At 44.3% G+C, this 22330-nt stretch overlaps 1 protein-coding gene across 4 annotated transcripts; it reads left to right on the forward strand.

The window, feature by feature from the left end:
* The first annotated feature begins 3959 nt into the window (after positions 1-3959).
* LOC112982194 (calcyphosin-like protein) lies at positions 3960-20956 on the forward strand. 4 transcript variants are annotated; one of them, XM_064500062.1, is made up of 6 exons: positions 3961-4119; positions 10144-10280; positions 11743-11920; positions 12760-12969; positions 15506-15646; positions 20785-20956. In XM_064500062.1, the coding sequence occupies exons 2-5, from the start codon at positions 10144-10146 to the stop codon at positions 15605-15607; spliced, it is 627 nt and encodes a 208-aa protein (XP_064356132.1). In that variant the 5' UTR covers positions 3961-4119; the 3' UTR covers positions 15608-15646; positions 20785-20956. The 4 variants fall into 4 exon arrangements, with proteins under 4 accessions (XP_025954184.1, XP_064356132.1, XP_025954181.1 ...); XM_026098396.2 differs by lacking the exon at positions 3961-4119 and adding an exon at positions 5638-5655; XM_026098395.2 differs by lacking the exon at positions 3961-4119 and adding an exon at positions 8991-9008.
* Positions 20957-22330: the final 1374 nt, after the last annotated feature.

Raw genomic sequence — 22330 nt, forward strand, 5'->3', positions numbered from 1 at the left:
CTGAAGTGAGCTGACAGTGGAGGGAAGGGAGGATAGGACATCACTAAGCTCTGTAGATCACTGTTGTATCACCAGTGTGCTGTTCCTCGAGCCTGGCTGGCAAGGGTTAATCATTCTGCTATTTCAAGCCCTCCTGGTAGGAAGACACATTTGATTCACGTGCCACAGGGAAGCTTCAGAAGGCAGAACTGCCCCAGGCAGTCTGGAGAGGAGGCTCCCAGAGACCAGCACCAAAGAATACATCCTATCTGTGGCTATTTTAGAAATTGTACCACACAGGTACGTGTAGTAGCTGCTGTCAAGCATGCTCCACTAACTGACAAGTGAAGCATTTCCTTCACTGGGAACTAAACCAACTTTCTGCAGCTGCCAGCTACTCCTCCAACCATCCTAGAAGAAAGAGCCTCTGCCCTCTCCTGTACGACTGCTGAAATTACTTCCTTAGCACCATTTTTCCTCTTGCCAAATTGCCTGCACAACCCCATATACCTGGAAAAATCCATATTTCAGAGGACTGGGAGGAACATGAGAAATTTTCTTGGGCTCCACTCTTTGGCATGTGCCTTTGCCAATAGCAGAGACTTCACAACTGCTCCTCTTTCCTGGCCCTCCCCTCCAGTCTAGTCCAGCACTTGGTTATCTTCAGAGAGGCTTGCTCTGAGGAGCAGCTAACCTAAATACCCATCTGGTGATATTGGCCCACTTTTCTTTGTCCTGTTCCCTGAGAACAGATTGTTCTGTTCTGCTTTGTAGCATGCTGAAGATGGCTTTCCCCTTCTTCCTTACTTCCTCCCCTCTGACAAGGCCAAGCACATCTTTTTCTGTTTTCAGCATCAAAACATATTTGATCCTACTAAACACTAGATTCATTTAACAGTTATCTTCTCCAGAGGACAAAAAGAGGGGAGTCAAACACAGAAGTTTCTCATTCGCATTAGACCTTCATTGCATGGTCTAGTTGTGGTTCAAAAAAGCCTGTCAATATTTTTGAAAAATGTGAAGTGATCGCTTGATCATCTTGGAAACGTGTCAAAAAACAAACACCCTGGCGCTGACTAATACCCTCCTTACCAACGTCTCGGTGTGATGCAGGAGTAAGCAAGGGCCAGGGACCATTCCCAGTAGGTAGTCTGGATGTGACCACTCTCTTTGGAGGGTCGGGGAGCTCGAGAGCATGGGCACGGTCTGTGCTACGCCAGCTGGTCTCAGCTCCAGAGAGCAATCGCAAGCACATTTAATTTCAGCTAGATAAATGCAAAGCACAGAGGAAGATAATATTTCTGGATGTAAAAATATTTTATTAGGATTGGGAGTTGAACTTAATTGAATTATAGCTTGACCTAAAAGATGAATACTTTTCCCTTGACAGTATTACTTACCATTTTTGGTGTGTGTGTGGGGGGGTTGTGTGTGTAAAACTTTCTGAATTTTAATATCAGGAAAAAACCCAAAGTTTTACCCTACAAAATTATTCTCCTTCAGTGTATAGTGTTCAGACACTTCCTGCTTTTTTTTCAAACCTGCTGATTTTTTTCAAGGTTAAACATGACGATGCCTCCCCTACCAAGTGAGGCTTGACATGTTCACACTTAGGCTTTTCAATACAGTTGTCCAGACTCTCTTCTGGAGACCCTCTCTCCAGCTGTGCTTACAAGTAGCACATAAAGAAACAGTACTACTGCATGTAAGTTAATTATGGGGGGGGAAAAAAAAAAAAAACGAAGTGGCTTTGCTTCTTGCTCCATTCCATACCATGAGTGAAAGTTTCTGCCCCCCCGAAACATCATTGTTCTAGGCAGAAGTAACCCTACTCGGTCCCAGAGCTTTGTTGGGGCTGTAACTTCTTTTTCTCTCTTTTCTTTGAAACAGTGTGCATTTCTTATGCCTACCCTCCTGCCTCAAGTTAAACAACAAACCTGAACTTTTGAAAACAGTACACCACCAAGATCTCAGTCTCCTATGTCATGAGCATATACATTATATATATTATATGCATATATTATACATCTCAGAGATTTTTCTCTTAGTAGATTCAGCCAAGTGCACTCAACTGACCAACAACAAAAATCAAAGAAGTGAATATTCAGAGCTAGTTAGGAAATGAGGCAGAAAAATTCCAGGATTTTGATGAAATCTCTACCTCCTGTTTGATAAGCTGCTGAATTTACTAAGCTCTGCTTACAGCTTTATGCGCAGTAATAGAGCAGATACAATCAGATCAGTTTAATCACAGCCTCATGCAGCTGGAGACACCTGAAAGCACATTAATAATTGCTCAGATTCATAACTCATTAACTAGCACAGACACGGCACAGTCCAGCTTTCAGAGGATGGTGCTGAAGGTAGACTGAACGCCAATATACAGGTGTGTGGGTCTGGGCTCCCCCCCAGCAGGCAGGAAAGCCGTAGAAGTCAACAGAGCATCCAGATGTTAAATTAACCTCTTCTTTTGCTTTCTAGAGTCTGTCCTTGCTCTTCCAACCTCCATGTGCCCCTCTGAAAACGAATGCAAATTCTGCATCGAAACAATCACTTTACTCGGGCAGGGTGCTGAATTTCACGGGCCAAAACGCTGTTCAACGAGAACGATTTCTGCAGTCTCCGCGTCTCCGTTTCGCACATGCAGTGCAGGCTGGAAACGGCAGGGGCTGCTCCTCCTGCGCCCACAGCCCCGGTGGTACTCCGAGCCCCTTTCCGTATTCCCAGAGGGCCTCTGCAGAGCAGTTCATGAAATGCAGACTTGACGGGGCTGGGGGACGTTACATTGTCAATCGTTTTTGACTCTATGAATGATTAAATGCGCATTATTTCCTGGTTGCGCATTAACGTACAGTCAGTTGCCAGATGGGGGAACTAAAGCGTATGTGAAGCTCTGCACGGTGCAGTTCAGTGCCAGGAAGTACCTGCCGATGAGAGATAAGCAGCCTGCCAGGAGGCAAATGTTATTACTCTGGTGACTGCCTACAATCATCTTCTGTTCGTGTCAGGAAATGATGCACTTATTCATTCTCACTCCGCCGTATCCCTGCACAGGATGGGCCCTTTCCCCCTTTCCCACACCCTCTAGCACTGGCTTTAGCGTCAGCTAAATGCCATCAGCTCCCATCTTCTGCGTTCAGCTTGCTCCTGCAGGAGAGGGCCAGGAAGCCCTAACGCAGGCTGTTTTTTACCCCTGAGGAGTCTATCCATAGGCTGCTTCCTTCTCCAAATCCTACAGTGTGACACTAATAATGTTGGTGACCTTTTCCAGACAGAGTTAACAGCCGCGTCTAGGCAGAGAGAAATTTTTCTGCACCCTATGAATGTTTAACCTTTTCAATTTTCTTTTTTTCCGCAAAGGAGCACAATCTCAGCGTCTCCCCAGAGGTTTTCCCTGCCAGCAGTCCTGCGAAATGGAAACTAATCAGCAGGAAAAGGCTGCGCTCGCAGCTTGGTTCTTGTGCAACCCGACTGCCAGACTTTTACTTATTTTCTCCTGTTGTGTTTTGAGACGTGAACAAGGAAGTTTTTCCAGCCGTATCAACCACGGAGGAGAGGAAGGTGCTATCAAAGCCTGGCTATCCGCAAGCTTGCCAGGCATCGTGGTACCCTCCGGCAAGCGCTGATGGGCACCTCCGGGGAGGGCACACAAGCAAGTGTCTCCCCCCTAATCAAACCTACATCTCCCCTAACCAAAACTAAACCAAACCTGCAGGCACAAGGTCTCACCTGCCACATTCAGCCAGTATCGGTGGAAAGGAGAAGAGAGGGATCAGTTGAAAAAAAGGTGAATAAAGAGAATCTCACAACCTGGCTGTTCCCACCCCAGGGAAGCAGAGAAATTGCTGTAGCAGGTTGGGCCCGTCACCACCACCAGTGTCACCTTGGAGACAGGCTGGTAAACTCCAGGCCTCTGAAAGGGGGGGCAGAAGGCAGCTGGGTACGTAAACAAGTAAAACGAGATGGACAAGGAAGCTCTCCAGTGAGCTGCGGCACAGCCCGCGTCCCCGCGTCCCGGCCGCACGCTGCCCAACCAGGGCCAGAGCTGGGCCACCCGGGGCGGCAGGACCACCCTGCCCTGCCCGCTGCCCCCAGAGCCTCCCCGGTTCTCCTGGAAGCCACCGGTGACAGACAGCACAGGTAAAGGGTTTTCTCTCCCGTTTACTGGCTGGTGATGGCTCTACCAGGCAGCTCAACTTGGGTCTCAGCAGAGCGCAGTTTGGGATCCGGCGGATCGCCACGATCCCCCTTGCCAGCAGAGAGCCTGGGCTGCTGGGAGCAGCAGGAGCGGAGGCTGCAAGCCGCGCACGGCTGCGGAGGGCTTGGCGTGCCTGCAGAGCCAGACTTTTAAAGACCCGTTCAGATGGTTGGGAAGCACTCATGCAGTTTTCCTGCTTGCAATAATTTAATGATGCTATAAGAAAAAAATAAATACATGTAATTGGTTAGCGCCACTTAGTCTCTTCACCGACTCTGAGGTCTTTTGCTCAGAAGCAGGGGGAGATTTTGAGTTCGAGCAGGACGGGTGCTTTCAGGACTGTGCGATAATCCAGAGAACAGTGTGGATTTGCATCTGTCGCACTGGGTGGTTTTGCAGGAACATAAGGCCTGCATTTTCACAGGAGGCACGTGGGCTCGGCTGGGGGGTTATGTGTAAACGAATGGTGCTGAGCGGGACGTTAGCCTCGACTCAACCCGCTCTTTGCATTTCTAACCCCTAGGGTAAAGGGATCTAAGGGGATCTGGGTGATTACAGTCCTGAGGTGCTCCTGAAAAACCCAGCATGAACTTTCAGGTTTCATTTCCACTAAGGAGAAATGCAATCATTTCTGCTCAGCCTGTGCAACGCAACATTGCTAGTGGAAACAAACAGTGCTAAGAACTTGGGGTCTAGTAGTTGCCCAAAGCCCAGGCTCTTGTCAAAATAAAACTCTCTCTAGTGTTAAATCAGCCAGTTCCTTTTTCACTTATGGGAGACAGCTGATGACCCTGGAAGAGCAATAAGTATTAAAATATGTCAAATATATAATTATATATATGTCAAATTATAATTATGACCTCTTTTTTATTAATGGCTATACATAACCTATTTGTAAGGTACACATGGAATTGTTATGTTTGGCAGATCCTGGCTGTATCTGTAATTACTTCATGTTAGATCCAAAAAGGGGCTTTGGTACTGAAAAGCTAGATCTTGCAATGGTTATCTTTTAGATGTCTGTTCACTGTTGCACACTATGCCATGCACATTCGTTCCCTTATTCACTGCATACTTTAAAACCAGCCCTCAGTCTGTAGGAATAGCTGCCTACAGTTAGTAAATAGAGAAGAAACAGAGGACAAGGGATCAGGACAAGCCTTCATCCTCTCTGGAGAAGAGTATCACAGGCACTAAGCGCCTTCTGAGGCATGCCATCTAGTTGTCTTGTTACTTAGAGTTACTTCGTGCAGTGTTTTGTCTCCATCTCACACAATCACATGATGTCTGCGCAAAGAGGTGATGAAATCACAGCCTCCTAGTGACACCTCGACATAAGGCCGTGCTCCTCCAGCCTCATCTGCTAGCACAGAGCTGGAATCGCTGGAGAACAGGGAGAGAGTGGAGGCTGCACAGGGGCCCACGCTAACGAATACTGCTGCGGGTGCAGGCTCTGAAAAACTGTGTTTATCTGTGAGGTCAGTGTCTATCATGTCATTTAAATCTGATGGTCTTCTGTGACAGCTTCACAGCCAGCGTTGTTTCTGCTATGGTCCTACCAATGACAGTAGATCTGGGCCCTAATTTTGAAAGTTTTTTTTTGCCTGCTAGAACATAGTGCTATTTGAGCTCTGACCAGGTACTCCGAAGGTTTGGGAGAAGGTTGATGAAAGGCTGGACACTCCTGTTACCTCCCCTCTGGCAGAAGGTAAAGGAGGATAGTATTTAGAAACAACAACTCTTTTGGATGTGTCTCCTGTGGAAGTCACCTCTGCTCTGCGCTGTCACTGTATGGAGACATGTGGGATGCAGGCACAAGAAGGTACCTTCTTGAACATGCTTTCAGAGTGTGGGAGGAGAAGACCAAATAATCCCTCAGAGGAAATTTTTCATATTTCTGGAGAGGTTCCAGTTGCTGGCACCAGTATTTCTTGCTGGATGTTCTCTTAGGATGTAGATATCTGTCACCCTGAATTGTATTGCTGTTATGTTGCCCGAAGGGCTTTTTATTTCTTATCAGGGTTTGTCCTGGTAAGAATTCATATGCCATTTAATTTCAGTGGAACAGCTGCATTGATAGCCAACAGTCATCATTTTTGCAAGGTAATATCTAGTTTTATTGTCTGTTGGCTCTGCAGCTGATGTCCTTTCAAAGCCTGAGATTGGATCCTGCTCCCACCACATACCAGGAGGATTTTGCCACTCATTTCAAGCACATGCGGGATTAGGTATTTCATTTGCCCCATATTTCATAGTTCAGTCTGTAGAGACTTGGAAAAGCATGGTATACAGAAAGCAAAATGAAAGGACAGTAAAGAACATATGAAGCTCTGGGACTGCCCCATCCTTGCTAGGATTCAGAATCTATTTTCTTGAAATACAGCATTGTCTTTCAACAGCTGCCGAACAGTTTATCTTTGGCTTAAACCAGCAGCCAACAGAAAAGAGGAATCTCCAGTGATGTACACATTACTGTGGCTCAGGCTCACATGTGTTGGGGTCTATATTTCATTTGGTTTTCTGTATTCATTGAATGTATAGTAAGGAATCTCAAAGACACACTGTTCTGTGTCATATGAATTCAGGTCATGTTTAAGAGGCTTTAGTGTAATGTCTCATTTAAGTGAAATATCTATATGAATAGACTTCAATTGCTGCATTTGGTATTGCAGCATGGTGTTGGTGATTTCGGTATTGAATATCTAAGAGGATGTTGAAGAGCAGCAGAAATATTTAGTATCTGTTTTTAACTATGATGCATTGGAGAAAAGTTGTATTACCTCTGTCTGTGGCATCAGTTAGATTATTAGAGTGCTCTGTCCCATCCCAAAAAGAATACTGGAAAATTTGAGAAAGTTCAGGAACAACAACAGGATTGTTTAACATCTGGAAACTGACTTTGTAGCAAGAGTTATAAACTCAGTCTAATCAGTTAGCTAAAAGAGGGTTGAGGGGGGCCTTTGGGTGTTTCCAGGAGGACAAATTTTGAACAGGTATCTCTCTAACCTAGTAGAGGAAACTATAATAGCATCTAATGATGGGGAAAATTCAGACTAGAAACAAAACATGTATTTTAAAATGAAAATGATTACTACTGGAGCAACTTCACCTAGAGATAGTGGGTTCTCAGCTAGAAATGTTTCTAGGTATAGAAGTAAATTGTATACTTACTGCAGAGATAACTGATGATTGACACATTTCAGTGGCTTTTATTGATGTACAGGAGACCATAATAGATATCAGATTAGATGATCCCTCCCTAGCCTCATGAATCTCGCTGCCATGATTATCTGATGTTCACTGCAGTTTACTGAAATGCCTCCACCAAACTGGAGGCAAGAGAAGACTAAATTCTTTCCATGGCCTGTATTTGTGTAGATTTTTGCAGCACTCAGTGGATACAAATTATGTCATCATCTGTCTGAGATCATGTTTGCATAGTATTTATATATCTATATAAATATATAGGGAGCATAGAGACATGCTACATATAATACTGTGCACACTATTTATACACTGTGTACACTATGTGCACAATTTATATAGATATATATAGGCATTATGGATATAAAATGCTATAGTACATAATTATATAATATAAATAGAGTTTGCATATTATTTTTGTAAACTCACTATACTTTATATTCTTGGCAGGTTAAAATTTCCTCTTAAGGACAGGTCATTGTTTGCAGAAACATTTTTGACTGCTGATCTCATACAGCTCTAAGGTCTTTTTGGTCATTCATTAAAGAGTTCCCTTGAGAAATTTGCTCACTCCAGGTGAAGCAAGAGCTGAAATGACCTCTTTTTTACTGCTCTCAACTTCTGCAATGAGCTAGTACTGAAACCAATTTGGGAAAAATTACATTTTCACTTTATTTTTTTCCAAGCCCAGCTGGTGTGGGCTGAATGACTGGGATGCCAACGTTAAATGCATGTGGCATTTACAAGCTGTTGTAGCCTGTGCTCTGCGGACAGGAGTAGTTTAGATGAAGCAGTGTAATTTAGATGAAGCAGTGTAATTCCAGTTTTCTCAGATGTTTGCTCTGAACATTTCAGTTCAGCTGCAGCGCATGGAATGACCCCACGACCTGAAATGCAGTGTGCACTGACAGGGTGATGGCGGCTCACAGAGACACCCATCTTCTTCCCTCTCTCCTTCCCTGGGCGCCCGCATTAAGAAGAAGAGGAGAGAGTTTCCTTTGGGTCAGGGGTCTGCGTTAACTCCGCACAGCCCCGCCGTGGCTCTCTGCACACTGTGTTGCGGTCCTGTGATGCTTTTGAGGCTGGAAAGTATTTTGGAGGGCTTTGTGATCTGCAAACCCAGCAGACAGGCTCTGGGGCAGCTCGAGCAGGTGTTCCCTCCGCACCGTTCCAGCCGGTGGTACAGAAGGAACCAAAACAGGCAGACAAGGATGGGAACCTGAGTTTATATTTGTCATCATTGCCCACACGGGTTTCAGATCCTCCCCTCAAACCGCTTGATGTCAGTATGGGGAACTGCAGACAAGCATCTACCCTCCGTGGCCTGCTGCTGCACAGAAGCTCGCGTGTGCCTGGGATCAGGATTTGATGCGGCCCTAAAACGGCAGTATGAGCAGCGGCAGTCCTGCTGCTTTTCTTAGCAAGTGCCACAGGTTATTCTTACGTGAGAAGGAATGACCCACTGCCAGTCTGGGTGCACTGCTCTCGATTGTATTATTCACAGTGCTGGAGCTCCAGGGACTGATTTTCCTATTCCACCATCCACCTCTGAGGGAAGCCGGGAGGCTTATGTGATTGCTTGCAGAGTCCTGAAAGCCTGGGGTGATAAACACTGTGCAAGTTTAAGGTATTATTTTGTTCACTGGTTCTCTTAAAATAGCAGAGTGTGTCCTTAGGTGAGACGAAGTCTCATGGTGATAGCTGCTCATATGCACAACGGGAGAAAGCCCTGCTCTGGAGAAATTGAACTAATGAGGAACAAAAGCAAATATAAGGAAAAGGTCCTCGCCCAGGGCCACAATTTGTGCTGTCACAGTTCTTTCTGAGTGGGAACGCTATTGCAAATCCGGCATGGCAGAGGAGACTCGGTAGGGCTGTTGGAGGTGCAGTCTCTGGAGGCAGCAGTGCTCTCCTGTCTGCGCTGACCTGCCTTTCAGGAGGCAAAACAAATTCACAGCCATGCTTCGTTATTTTCCAATGGGTTAAGGTCATAGTAGGTTCTTCTGAGCTCTCCTTTCAGGTTTGATGACCCATGTAGTGCAGATCAAAGCAATTATTTTCACTCGGTGAAAAGAAAAAAGTTGAGTTCCTCTGACAATTTCCCCTTCTGAGAAAAGGATATAAGCAAAAGGAAATAGAAGAGGGTCAAAACACATCCTCATGAGAGAGCTGCCGGCACCAAACGCCCTGATTATTCATCTGGTGGATCAATCACCAGGCCCCTCCTCGCAGCTCTAGGTACAGCCGAGACCACTTACTCCACAGGAAGGTCAAGGTGGGGGCTGCCCCCTCTGTCCTGATGACCTTTTGCAAGGGATGGCAGCTTGGTTTCTCTCCTTTTAGAAATTTCTTTAATTTCTGAGAAGGTGTGCTAGAGAAGCCTTCCCTGAGCTCTTGCCTACTAACTCTTTAATCCTGCCAAGTCCAAAGCAGAGCTCGATAGACCCTGTCAATGGCTTGAGCTAGGAAAGCATGTACACAGATCCAGGTCATTCCTGTAACAAAAAGCAGTGTCTAAGCTAATACTTCAGTTACAACTGACATGAAGTATCAAAACAAGATGTTCTGATAAATCAGCGCTTAAGCCCAAACTCTGAAAAAGTAAGGGAGTACCTCAATATCTGCAAGACAGGAGCATCAAGCATTTCTCAGTAGAAGAACTTACAAGTCAAGGATTTATGATGCTTGATATATTAAGACAGTTTTCAGTATTGTGTGCTGTATATGTGAATCCATGCTATATAGGAGGTTTGGTCTTCCAGATGCCGGGCACAGCAAGGCATGACCGTGAGATGGCAATCCAGGCCAAAAGAAACTTGACTAAAACCACGGACCCAGTAGAAAGACTTCGCCTGCAGTGTTTAGCAAGGGGATCTGCAGGTATTAAAGGACTTGGCAGGTGAGTCTAAGAAGTCAAGTTCACTATTCAGTCTAATAGTTTTAGTTACAGGGTGCTCCAGCAAAAAGCGGCTAATGGGTGGTTAAAGGGCAAAGAGAGAGAGATTTTTTTTTTAAGGTGTACAGCGAAGTGATGAGAAGCAGTGGCTGCAAGTTGCTGCAAAGGAAATCCCTGTATGGAAAACCTGTTTCGCCATGAGAATGATTAAGCAGTGGAAGAGTCTGTAGAATCTCCATCTCTGGTGATTTTCAAAACTCAGCTGGACCGAGCAATCTAACCTAGCATTGAATTTATCCCTGCTTCTAGTAAGAGGTTCACTAGAGACCTCCAGAGGTCCCTTTTGACCTAAATTATCCTGTATTTTTGAATATAAAAGAAAGATGCAAAATCTCAGTTCTTGGCTGAAATTTTGCCCATACTGATTTACACAACAGGCATCCCCTCTGCTTCCAAGGAGCACATGTGTGTTTTACACATCTTGTGCAGTTGTTTGAACCTGGAAAGTGCAGCACCTCTCCCAGCTATCCTTTTCTTCATGCTATTGCCTTTCTGTGGTGCTTCACTAACATACAAAACCAACCAGCTGAAGGAAAACAATGTGAAGAGCGGTGGATTGCAGTGACCAGTAGTGCCAGAGTCATACTGAAGCAGTATAATGTAAGAAAATGCAGATCCCTAATCTGGGGGTGGTGACAGTGATATGTCCTTGTGGATGACAGGATGAGCAGCCTTCTTTTCACCTGCAGGAAAGGTCCTGAACATAGGGAAGGGCCACAGCGCCCAGTCATAGCGCTTGGTCCGTAGCAGTGCAGGGGCAGCTGTTGAGGGCATACCTTCATTTCTGTTTGCACATGGGAAAATGAGCCCCAGAGATGCTCCAGACTAGATCCAGACAAGGCATCTGCACCCCACTTCAGCTGCCTGTATCCAAAATTTTGGCCCTCAAAATTTCCCACTCAGCTACCACCTCACCCAGGAAGTGTTTGAAATCCACAAGAATCTTTACTTTTACCATAAATATTCCCTGATCATCTATTTACCTGTGCCTGGATACAAACATTTAATTTTTGTCAGCAACAGGCAGGTGGACTGGGATCACAAGCTAAGCAGGGACCGAAAGCTGCATTTCCCAGTTGGATTCTAGATGACTAGCTTAAACTTAAACCAAATGACCAACTTTTAGGTGGCTTAATATATAATGAATAGGAGGCCTTCTTCAGCTAGAGTAGATTCCACCTCATTTAACTTCAGCTGTGTAAAATTCAGGCACCCAATCTAAGCAAGTCATCTCTGCTGTCAAAAGATTGTTTGGTTTTGTTTTTTTCTTTTCTGTTCCTCAGAAGACTGTAGAAGGGGGAAATGTTGTCTCAGTCAGGTGGCCCTGTGCTTTGGCATTGTGATAAATTGCTGTATCATTCTCTATTTTCTGTTATATTAACTTCAAATTGCACATTTTCCACAGAGTATTTCGGATTATGGATGATGACAACAGCAGGACCCTTGATTTCAAAGAATTTGTGAAAGGATTAAATGATTATGCTATGATGATAGACAAGGAAGAAGCACAAGCAATTTTCCAGATATTTGATAAAGATGGCAGTGGAACAATTGACTTTGATGAGTTTCTTGTTACACTAAGAGTAAGTCTGGGAATTTATGGTATTATTGCATTAAATGGGGAAAAGCACTGTTTCATCATTAGCTGATCATGGTTGGTGCTAGCTAAATACAGTACTGATATTCATATTAGTAATTAGCAAAAGGTACAGCTGTATTTAAAATGTCAGTAACTCTTGAGAAGTTAAAATATTTCATTTCCATATGCTAATGCATATACTAAATGGAAAAATTGCCCCGAATGACCCTTTTGTGGATAAGAGAGCTCAGAACCTAACTTGTCTCTGCAATTGATTGACAAAACCTAAGGCTCCTAGTAAATAAATGGTTGTGATTTTTTTTACAAATTGCTGTCTTGATTTAGGTACCTAAATTCCACCTACACTGCAATTCAGGTACCTATGTGGTTCTGTCCATTAATCTCACTTCCCTACCCTTTGTCTTATAACATAACTCCTTATAACATACGCTAATCCAGTGGGGGTTTTCTCTAATTAAACACAGCATGACAGACTTTGGTTGGGGACTCGTTCTGCTGATATCCAAACAGCTAAGAAAGAGAAAATACTTAGTGTTTACTGTTGTTAAAATATTTAAAACTGGTAGTATAGAAAAGCATTCCAGGAAACATTTTCTCTCTTTTTGTCTGCTTATTAGCCTCTTGATAGACACTCAATAAACTCCATTGCACTGATTTTTGATAATATATTGTCTTTCTATCGCATGGACAATGTAAACTATCAGTTGTTTGCTGTCCCAAGTGCTTGAACTAGAGTTACTGTTAACAACAGCAGCTACTTGAATTTGGAATTGGGCAAGTAGTTGGCAGAAATGAAATGAATCTGTTAATATTTCTTTACAGCCTCCCATGTCGAATGCCAGAAAAGAAATAATCATGCAGGCATTTAGGAAGTTAGATAAAACTGGAGATGGTATCATAACAATTGAAGACTTACGGGGGGTTTATAATGCAAAGCATCATCCTAAATACCAGAATGGAGACTGGACAGAAGACCAAGTGTTTAGGGCCTTTCTAGATAATTTTGATTCACCCTATGACAAGGATGGAAAGGTAAGTGAAACATCTATTGTGAAGCCACAAAAACAGCATTTGACTCACAGCTAACGTTATTAAATGTAAGAATGATGCCAGTACAAACATGCATCTGCAGGGCATCTGTGTCACATTCATGGGAGACAGTAAGGCAGGTGAATAATCAATGCTTAGGACTGTTGGTAAAGCTTGCTTAGGCATTCAGAGGCAAAAATAATCTTCAGGAGTTGCGAAAGCTGGGCAACTGATTGCATTTACAGGCTTGTAGCCTTTATGACTCTACTTTCATAAGTAACTCTAAGCATATCTTCAAACTAAGCCACAATTGCTAATTTTCAAAATCCATGTAAATTGGAAGATTTCTTACTTCTCAGGAGAATAAAAACCAGGATCCAGTTCCAGAAGCAGGTTCCCTGAAATACTTTATGTTTAGCACTTCTGTATGTGTAATTGCTTAGACAATTGACTTGGAAATCACTCCATAATAGAGATGGATTTATCCAGAGAGAATTGAAGAGATTAGGGTTAGATTAGGGTTAGAGCAGAAAAAAGAGAAAACCCAGAGCTCCAGCTGGAGCGGGGGCTGGAAAGGGGCTGCCAAAGGGACCTGAGGCAGCCAAGAGGGTTGTGCCCTGAGAAACCGCTGGCCTGGGGCAGGATGGGGAGGCCTTGCCTACCACTCCGCCGAGGTTTTCCAATTTGAATACAGAGCCTGGTCACCCTCTGCAATGGACTTGTCGTGCATCCACTTCATAACCTTCTCAATCTCCAAGCCATTCAGACTTCTTTTTCCCCTCAGTATGTGTCTGCAAAGTTCTTTGATCCAAACTTGCACGTGTCTGACCAGCTCAGAGCAAGCCCGGATCTGTCTGCTATTTCCGTGTCCATATCCTCAGTGCAAGCTGTTCGTAATAATGAGCCAGATGAGTTTTCATCAGAACTTTCTACAATGTCTTTAACACTATCCTGTCTCATCTGAAATAGTCTTTCTTAGGTTGCACCTGGCTTTTCACGGCTGCATTACACTGGTGACTGTTGCCGGTCTAATGCTTGGCTACTATACCCAAATCTTCCACTTGTTTTGTTTCCAACAGACAAGTTCTCAGTTTGCAGAGAGGTATTAGTTTTTATTCCCCTTGGGCATGACTTTGCGCTTGGTAGAGCTGAATTTCATCCCTTTTTCTGTTACGTCATCCTCAGAGTTGCCCAGTTCTGTGAGTTGTCCCCTTCCTTCTCTGCAGCAGCAGTGACTTCTAGCAAACTTCAGCAGCATGCTCCTGCTTTTTGTGCTGAGGTCGTACATGAAAGCATTAAAAAAGATGAGTCCCCAAAATGATCCTTGACAAACTTAGTGTCACTGTATCTCTAATTGGCCTCCGCAATGCCTTCTACTTTGTAAATGCTGCAGTTTTTGAGCTTATGGAAAAGTTACTCTGACCCCCCCCCACACACCTCTTGTTTAGCAACCCTGATATTAGCCCTCCAGATGCAGTTTCTTCTGAGAACTGATCATGGCTTTCCTGTGCCTAAATGTGCCGTGTCACTAGTAGAAACCGAGGGCATATTAGATTAATTGTCCAGGTGTGACTTCTACCCGAAGTGGAGCTGCGTTCTCTGACTTCAGCACTGATTTACTTGTTCTGGGTTTTGCTGACAAATGATTTCAAATGATTCCTACAAAAGACTAGAAGATAGCTGACCAAGTGAGAAAACCTAAAACGGTTTTAGCTGAAATGCCTCATGGCTATGCAGCTGCTAGAAATGCAGAAAGGTCCTCTTCTCAGTAATCTTGCTGGGTGCCTCTAAAACAGCCAGGGTCAGGGATGCTTGTAACTGGTTTGTAATGGTAGGATAAGCTAAAATGTTCAGTTCTCCTGACGGTCACGCATTTTTTCTGGCTCTCAAATGCACAATGCAAAACACTATTGGGGAAAATATTTTTATATGTGATGTTTTATTCAAAGAATGACCTATATAGTTCAAGAATTAAGGCTACTTATTTGTAGTACATGTTAAATCTAATTTTTGAAATTGATATTTAGTCTAGTTACTTTTATAAACAGATTCAACTCCAAAATGTACATCAAAAATATTCAAAACTCTTTAGGAAAGACTTTTTGTTTCTTTAAATGAGACCTGTGTGGAACAATGATATTTTCTCTCTAGTGAATGCATATAAAGCTCCTAGCTATATCTGGGTTGCACCAGAAACCCAATCCATTTTTATTAATGATAATGCAAAGAACCAAATGATAGCATCCCTGTAAAAAATGCATAACAATATTTGTCTTCTTGTGTATCACCGGTTTTAACTTCAGTTCCTGGTAAGATTAGTTTAACTGTGCATCTTTAATTCCTATCTAAGCATACCTGGAGGACAAGAGCTCTATTTCTAGTAAAGAAGAAGTTAACTTCTGCAAATTTTCACCAGCAATAATGTGAAAAAGCAGATGTTAAGGTTTAATTTAGAGTTTTTCTCAATGTGTAGTTTTTATCTGTTACAACATGAAGAAAATAAAGGTTCATTTTCCTATTTTAAATCCTTCTGTCTCAGGTCACAACAGAAGAATTCATGAACTACTATGCAGGAGTCAGCGCTTCAATAGACACAGATGTCTATTTTATCGTCATGATGAAAAACGCTTGGAAACTCTAATTGTGCGATTAAAGGAACAAGACTTTATTTCCACTTTTTGTAGGTCCACATGATTAAGCGTATGCACAACACCATGCTCATTTTCCGTAACTGCAGCTTCCAGTCACTGTGCAGATTACAGTGAAGCTGCAGAAATACTTGTCAGGTGCACTGCTTTGGTAGGCTCTCCTCAGAGCATCAGCAGCGTACTTAGAGAGCAGCGCCGGCAGCCAGCCGCTCGGCAGACCTTTGCCTTTTCTTTCTGCATCCCTGACCTGTCTTTTCTTCTCTGAGACAAGCTTTTCATGTCTTCTCAGACGCCTGCAGTAGGTTCCAGGGCTTCCTGAATGTATCCCCACTCCCACTGTTAGCTACAGCTCTGCCTGACAGAGGATGTAACAGGAGGAAATATTCTGGAAGGCTTTTGGCTTGGGCAGACTGTTATAAATGTGAGACAGTTTGTCCCATGGGGGACCAACCTCTGCAGTGCTCAGCTGCAGACGTAGAGGGTCACATAGCCCTCTCTGCCCCAGCACCGCAGTGCTTCTCAGCTCCTTGTGCCTCACATGTGGGATGGAGCAACTGCATAAGTGTTCAGCTCAGTGCTGGGAATATGAGAGTTCCCAGCGCCGGGAAGCTGGAGGAGGAAGCAAATGAAGAAGTGGAGACAGGGACCAATATAAATGCTAAAGACTCTGTAAAATCTTTTTTTCCCTCTGCTGCTTACAGCTGCATCAGCATTTTTGTGCGCCTGCCTTGGGCCAAATCTCTGCAGACCTGATTATGTCTTTTCTTTTCCCTTGGTTCCTTTCTTTCTGTACTCTAAGATCACCTCGCTAACATTTTTCTTCGAAAGGGCATACGTGTATTACAGCCTTTTCTTCTCACGGGTCCTGGAACATTTACCACTGCGGTAGCTGTTGTCCGTACACAGCTATAACAGAAGTTATGTACTACTTTTTTTTATTTATGCTGACTTATGACCAAGCTATGGCTCCAGGGGAGTCCTGAATGCTCGATCTTCTGGTCCTATACAAACTCTGCTTTCTGTTTTGTTCAAGCATGATCCCTCAGTACAAGCAACAGGTACCTGCAATTTCTTAGCAAAGGCTGTGCAAGATCAATGTTTCCTTTGATCCTTAAGTCTCTAGAAACTTGCATACTGGTTAGCACTGGTGGAAGGAGTCTCTCTATGATGTTTGTCATCAGTCACAAGAGGAGTCTTTACCTACTGTGATGCTACTGAAGTATCTATGTGCCTTATATGAAAAACAAACTTGCTATCAGAGGTTTTACACGTACTGGCACCTTATGTAGGACCCATTTCTTTCTCATTTACTATTTGGCTCCACAGCAGACTGTCGTGTTATCTACCTAGTATGTTCCACATAAAAAGAAAGCAATGTTACTGGACTGTGGGAATCACAAAATGGAAAAATGATTTCCCAATGACTTACGTTATCTAAATGTTTCGAACTCCACAGTGATCTGTTGTGCTGACATTTAATCAAGCACTGTGGAAATTTTAATCTGAACAACTAACTCCTAAACAGTTTGTCTGTTCTGTACTAACCCTTTCCAATTTTACATAATCCTGAATGCAATATACCTTTTCAGAAGGATTTTGTGGAAGGAGGAGCAGCACTGCTGTCACACGACGGTACCGGACCCAACCACACTTTTTTTAAATCAACAGCAGCTCTGTCACTGGCCTCTGTGCGCCTTGGATTGAGCCTGTTACGGCTGATGAAAGCTCCGTGCTTCAGGGCGGCGTTTCCCTCCCTGTTCTGCACTGAGCTGGGCTAACGGCGTTTTGTGGCGGGGCCTGGAAGACGGGAACGAGGAGCGTTCAGACCGCTTCGTCCTCGGGCGAGGTGAACCGTGGCTGAGGCGCTGCTGCAGGCTCTCAGAGCAGGTCCCGGCTCTTCAGGCCTGACGAAATGTAGATCTCATGACTCGCTGGACACGTTTCTAAGTGTATTCAGGAGGCCATTTTTCATAATTATGTCATTTTGACAATTTGCACAGAGCACATTTCCAAGGGCTTGCTTCAGGTACCTTTGAAGTCAGTGGCAAAGTTTCCTTTCACTTTTGTGGGGGCAGAATTGCTCCTGGAGCAATCTGAAGAAAAACTAGTAGCTGCAGAAAAGGTGTATTGCTTTCAGGAAAAAGAAACAATCTGGGAAAGATGAACATGTAATATTTTTTTACCTGTAAAGAAATGCAGTAGATTACAAATTGGAATCTGTGCTGTAAGAAATGTCATTTGATTAATATGTGTGGAAAATCATGGAATCGTGGAAGAAACATAGGCACTGTATTGACTGCTAAGTAGAAATATTTTTACTGAGACATACGCAGCCATAATCATACGGTAGGCACACATGCATGAACTTCAGAGGAAGCACTTTGAGAGTGAGAGATTTGAACCAGGCATCAAGGCACATCAAGGCGGGTGCTTAGAGCCACCCTTTAGCACTCCAGTGTCCTGCTCTGCCAGGGATACTGCACTGTGGACACAGAGAGCTAAAAATGAAATTCAAGAGTCTGTACTAAGCTTCAGGTTGCTGTGTGCTGGGTACAGAGCCAGCAGATGCTGTAGATAGACTAAGCAGTACAGGGCGTCCTGCCGAGTTCGTGGTTGCATGGTGCACACGGCAGATGCTGGGAGATAGGTGGCAATGCATGCCACCGTATCTGGCACTAGGATCAAGATTATAAGATCTTGGCTGGTGCTTCATATTCTAACACTATTTCTCGTTTCTGATTGTGCAACAGAAGTTGAACAGGATGGCAGAAACCATAGGAACATTTGAGTCTGCAGGGTTGTGGGGGAACACAAGCAGCGAGTGTTTTGCCTGCTGCTGTGTCACGAGTGCCAGCCTGCCCTGCAGCAGGGCCATTCGTGCCGGCCGAGCTCTGCCCATCCGGGCAGGCAGGGCACAGGAGCTCTGGCCCAAAACGCTGGCTGACACCTGCGGTCACCCATAGAAGGAAGAGGCTTCCGTCGGCCTCCCCAAGCTCTGCCCCCACCTCCTTTTGCCTGAGCCGTTAGGAACCATCTCTGTGACCACCCCCATCTGAGCAGGGGGGAGAGAGGCAGCAGACAGCCTCTCCCTTCAGCATATTCCCCAGGGAAAGCTGGCTGCTTTCAGCAGCGAGCACAGTAGCCTCTCGAGCGCGCAGGCGGTGTGCGGCATCCCGCTGCAGCGAGCTCAGTGGGCAGGTGGAGAAGCAGGGGTCATGGCAGCCGAGTGGTTTGCTTGCTGGGAGGGTGGGCATACCGGATAAGGGCAAGCGAGGAGGGCTGCATTTCCCAGCTGGACCCTCAAGATGTACACTGGGCGGCCCAAATTTGCCCTGTGGCCATGCTTTCAGAGTCACCACTTGCAGCATCCTACACCCTCAGCACTCCTACAACATCCTTCACTTCATTGTGGTTTTGCCTCTTGGGTCTAACTGTGGTTTTTTTTTGGCTTTGTATTTTTGTGCCCAGAGAGAAACATTTGGCTTCATATGAACAAAAATTGTTGTTTGGCTCACATTCTGTCCTGCAGCATGAATTTCTTGAAATCAGACCACAAGGTATATTCACTGAGCTGATTAATTTTGTTGGTCTCCTGGCACAAAGCTGTCTTCGCATGGGCAGATGGAAGTAGCTGAGGTTTTTGCAGATGAAACCAAGTGAGCACACTGGTATATGGAAGCCAAGTTGCTTTTACATAATAGCTTTTACATAGTACTGACTCAAAACTGTGCAACAGAGTAGGCAGAGAAGAACTATGTTGTCTCAGAGCTGAGCAAGCTGAGCTCGCTGCGTCTGCTGTCATCAGCTGACAGAAGGAGCGTGCGTGGTGATTTCTGCTTTTTTTCTGCCTCCCATATCCTGTCCTCTGCCCTGGAGCAGCAGCAGCAGCAGCAGCAAGCTCGGCCTTCCGTGGTAGACACAATATTGAGAGAAAGCTGCTGCCTTCAGCAATGGCAAACTTTCTATGACTTTCTCTATGACCATAGCTCATCCTATTTCTCTAGAAGTCCTTTCTCATATCCAGCTGAGGAGGGAAAACTAAGAAAAAAGACAGGTTTCCTAGTGAGCTGTGGTGGCTGAAAAGTCCTCAGGTGGCTGATAGCTGCCTCAGTGTTTGAAGCAGCCTCAGGTTGTGCTAGTTTGCCCCAGTTCTGCTCTGAACACTTAAGTCCCAATGATTTCAACACTGGTTTTAAATCTGGAGCTCTCACCCTGACAGGCGTAGCAGGAGACTTAAGCAGCATGTAATACAAAGGCTTTAGCACTATCATTTTCAACTCATCCTAGGTAGGGAGGCTGTATGGCCAAAGAAAACTGGACTCAGGCTTTCTATCAGCTTTCAGGATTCCCATTGAACCCCCCAGGAACTGCAGCTGAGCAATGGTGATGGGATCCAGACATTGTTTAAAATCTTGACAACAAGAAAAAGTGAGAAAGAAAGGAAATGCAATGTATTTTGAAAGTTAGCTCAAGACTGGCTTTCTGTGGAAAAACAGATTTTTTTTAAAAATGTGAGTAATGTTTATTTTCCAGAGGCAAATTTGGAGTTTTTTCATTGAAAACCTGTAATATTTTTGCCAAGACCTGCAATTTTTTTAAATTTTCAACTGATATTTTAGCATTCAAAGTTTGCTAATTTTTTGTTTTACCTAGATTTTCTGCAAAAAAAATTAGCATATCATTTTAGAGTGGCTTTGATTTTATGCCATGGATTTATTCCTTAAGACATTTCCAAAATGCATTTCTTTTTTGTTTCTCCTTTTTTTATTGCTTGACTAACCTTTGGGTTTTTTTATATTCTTCCGGTGATGGTGCTGATATTGGACTATTTTAATTTTCTTTTGGCATCTAAGCTGTGCTGTTAATATTTAGCAATAATTATAACATTTCTTATATTCATTTTCTCAGGATGTAATAACTGCTCTGTCTCCAAATGCAAGAAGCTCATTCCATTGACTTCAGTGTCATTGGATCAAGTGCAGTGTGAGAGCTAGCTGGAGCAGTGGATCCTAACGCCAGAGTAGCTGGCAATCTGACATAGAAATCAGACTTCTCTGAAAGACTCTAAAGAATTATTTTCAAAATCTGGGAATTTGTTACACAAACATTCTGCTTTGGGCTACAGTATATAGCCATAGCAATGTTTTAACTCTGGTTTTCTCACTCCTAGGTTACAAAAGATGAGTTTTTGAACTACTACGCTGGAGTTAGTGCTTCTGTGGATAGTGATGCCTACTTCATTTTAATGATGAAGAAATCCTGGAAACTCTGACTTTTGTTTTTGTTTGCCCCGATCTCTTTGGAATCAGAGACTATAAAGATATAAAATATTACTAAACTCAGCATGGGCTTGATTTTTTTTAAAGTTCCTGCCTGACATACATTTTCAGAGCCGAGTGGTATGACGACGCCAGCGAAGTGTCCCAGCGCTGGACACTTGCATGGGGCTTGATGTGGTCAGCAGGTGGTGCTTAAAAGGCAAGAAATAGCCGGCCTCAGCGAGACGCAGAATTGCTGAGTGAGCAAAGGGCTGTGACAGCCTGTGAAAACCAGCAATTGCGTTTCCAGCATCATTAGTTGTTTTCTTGTGCGCCTCTACATTAGATTTGTTTTGCCAATGTCCCGATTGATAAAGAGGTGCTTATTTGGGGTGTGTCATGATCACAGTAATAAGCAACTATTTGACCCTAAGGTAATTCTTAGCAGTTCAAGTCTCTGTTATGTTACATTCCAGCTGGTTTTAAAGGAAATCTTCAGAAACCCACAACCAAAATGATAATTATCGCAAGCCAAGAGCACATGAACTAAAACCCTACCCTTATTCACCCCAGTACTGCAGGACTGTAATATTACTGTATAAACACAGGCCTTTGAGTCAATAAAAACTTTTATCAAGAAGCGTAGAAGAACTTAAACTTCTACCCTGTGGAAATACCCTACCAGCACTGGCAGATCCCTCAGCACCAGAAAGGATGGTTTTAAGGTCAGCCTCTGCCTATCTAAACCAGCCCTGCTGCCAAGAGGACCTGTCCTGTCCGTTGCACCACCGTCAGCCCCGTGCCCCTGCCGCAGCGGTGGCTGGTCCCCACCTGGCCCCAAGGTGAGCTGAATTAGCACAACCGATCCCGTGCAGTTTTTGGCAAGCTCTGAGATCTGTGATCTGCGTCACTTTTTGGCCACGGGCTCACTGGCGTCAGCCCAGGGGAGAGGGTGAGGCCTCGCATCTCCTTTCGGGGCAGGCGAACGCGCTCGAGTTCCCCGTGGGCAGACGAGCTGTCTCAGAGCTACCTCGGCTGTGTCAAACCACACCCTGAGGAAATTTGGCCTTTCTTCTCTTGCCGCAAGCCGAAGGTGTCTTTCACTCACCATTTATTTTATGGCCGAGACTTTACACCACATCGCACCCATTTAAACTCTTCTTCCCCTTGGGCAGAGCTGGTTCCCGTGTCTCACCGCGCTTAGCCAGCCAGCCACCCTACTGATACGGGCAAAAATGTATTTTGTCAGCCTTCCTAAATGAACACGCACAAGAGGAGAAGATGTGGTAAACAAGCTAATAATATCAGCAGGGGACAAATACCACCTTGGGAGGTAATTAACATTTTTCAGCACCATTAAAATTAGGCTGTGACTCAGTAGTACGACTGACGAAAGACTTTTTAATTTCATGGATTAGTATTTGTGTGCTGTTGGGGGCTGTTTACATAATGCAAATG

Source organism: Dromaius novaehollandiae, chromosome W, assembly GCF_036370855.1.
Source record: "Dromaius novaehollandiae isolate bDroNov1 chromosome W, bDroNov1.hap1, whole genome shotgun sequence".
In the NCBI taxonomy this organism is placed as follows: Eukaryota; Metazoa; Chordata; class Aves; order Casuariiformes; family Dromaiidae; genus Dromaius; species Dromaius novaehollandiae.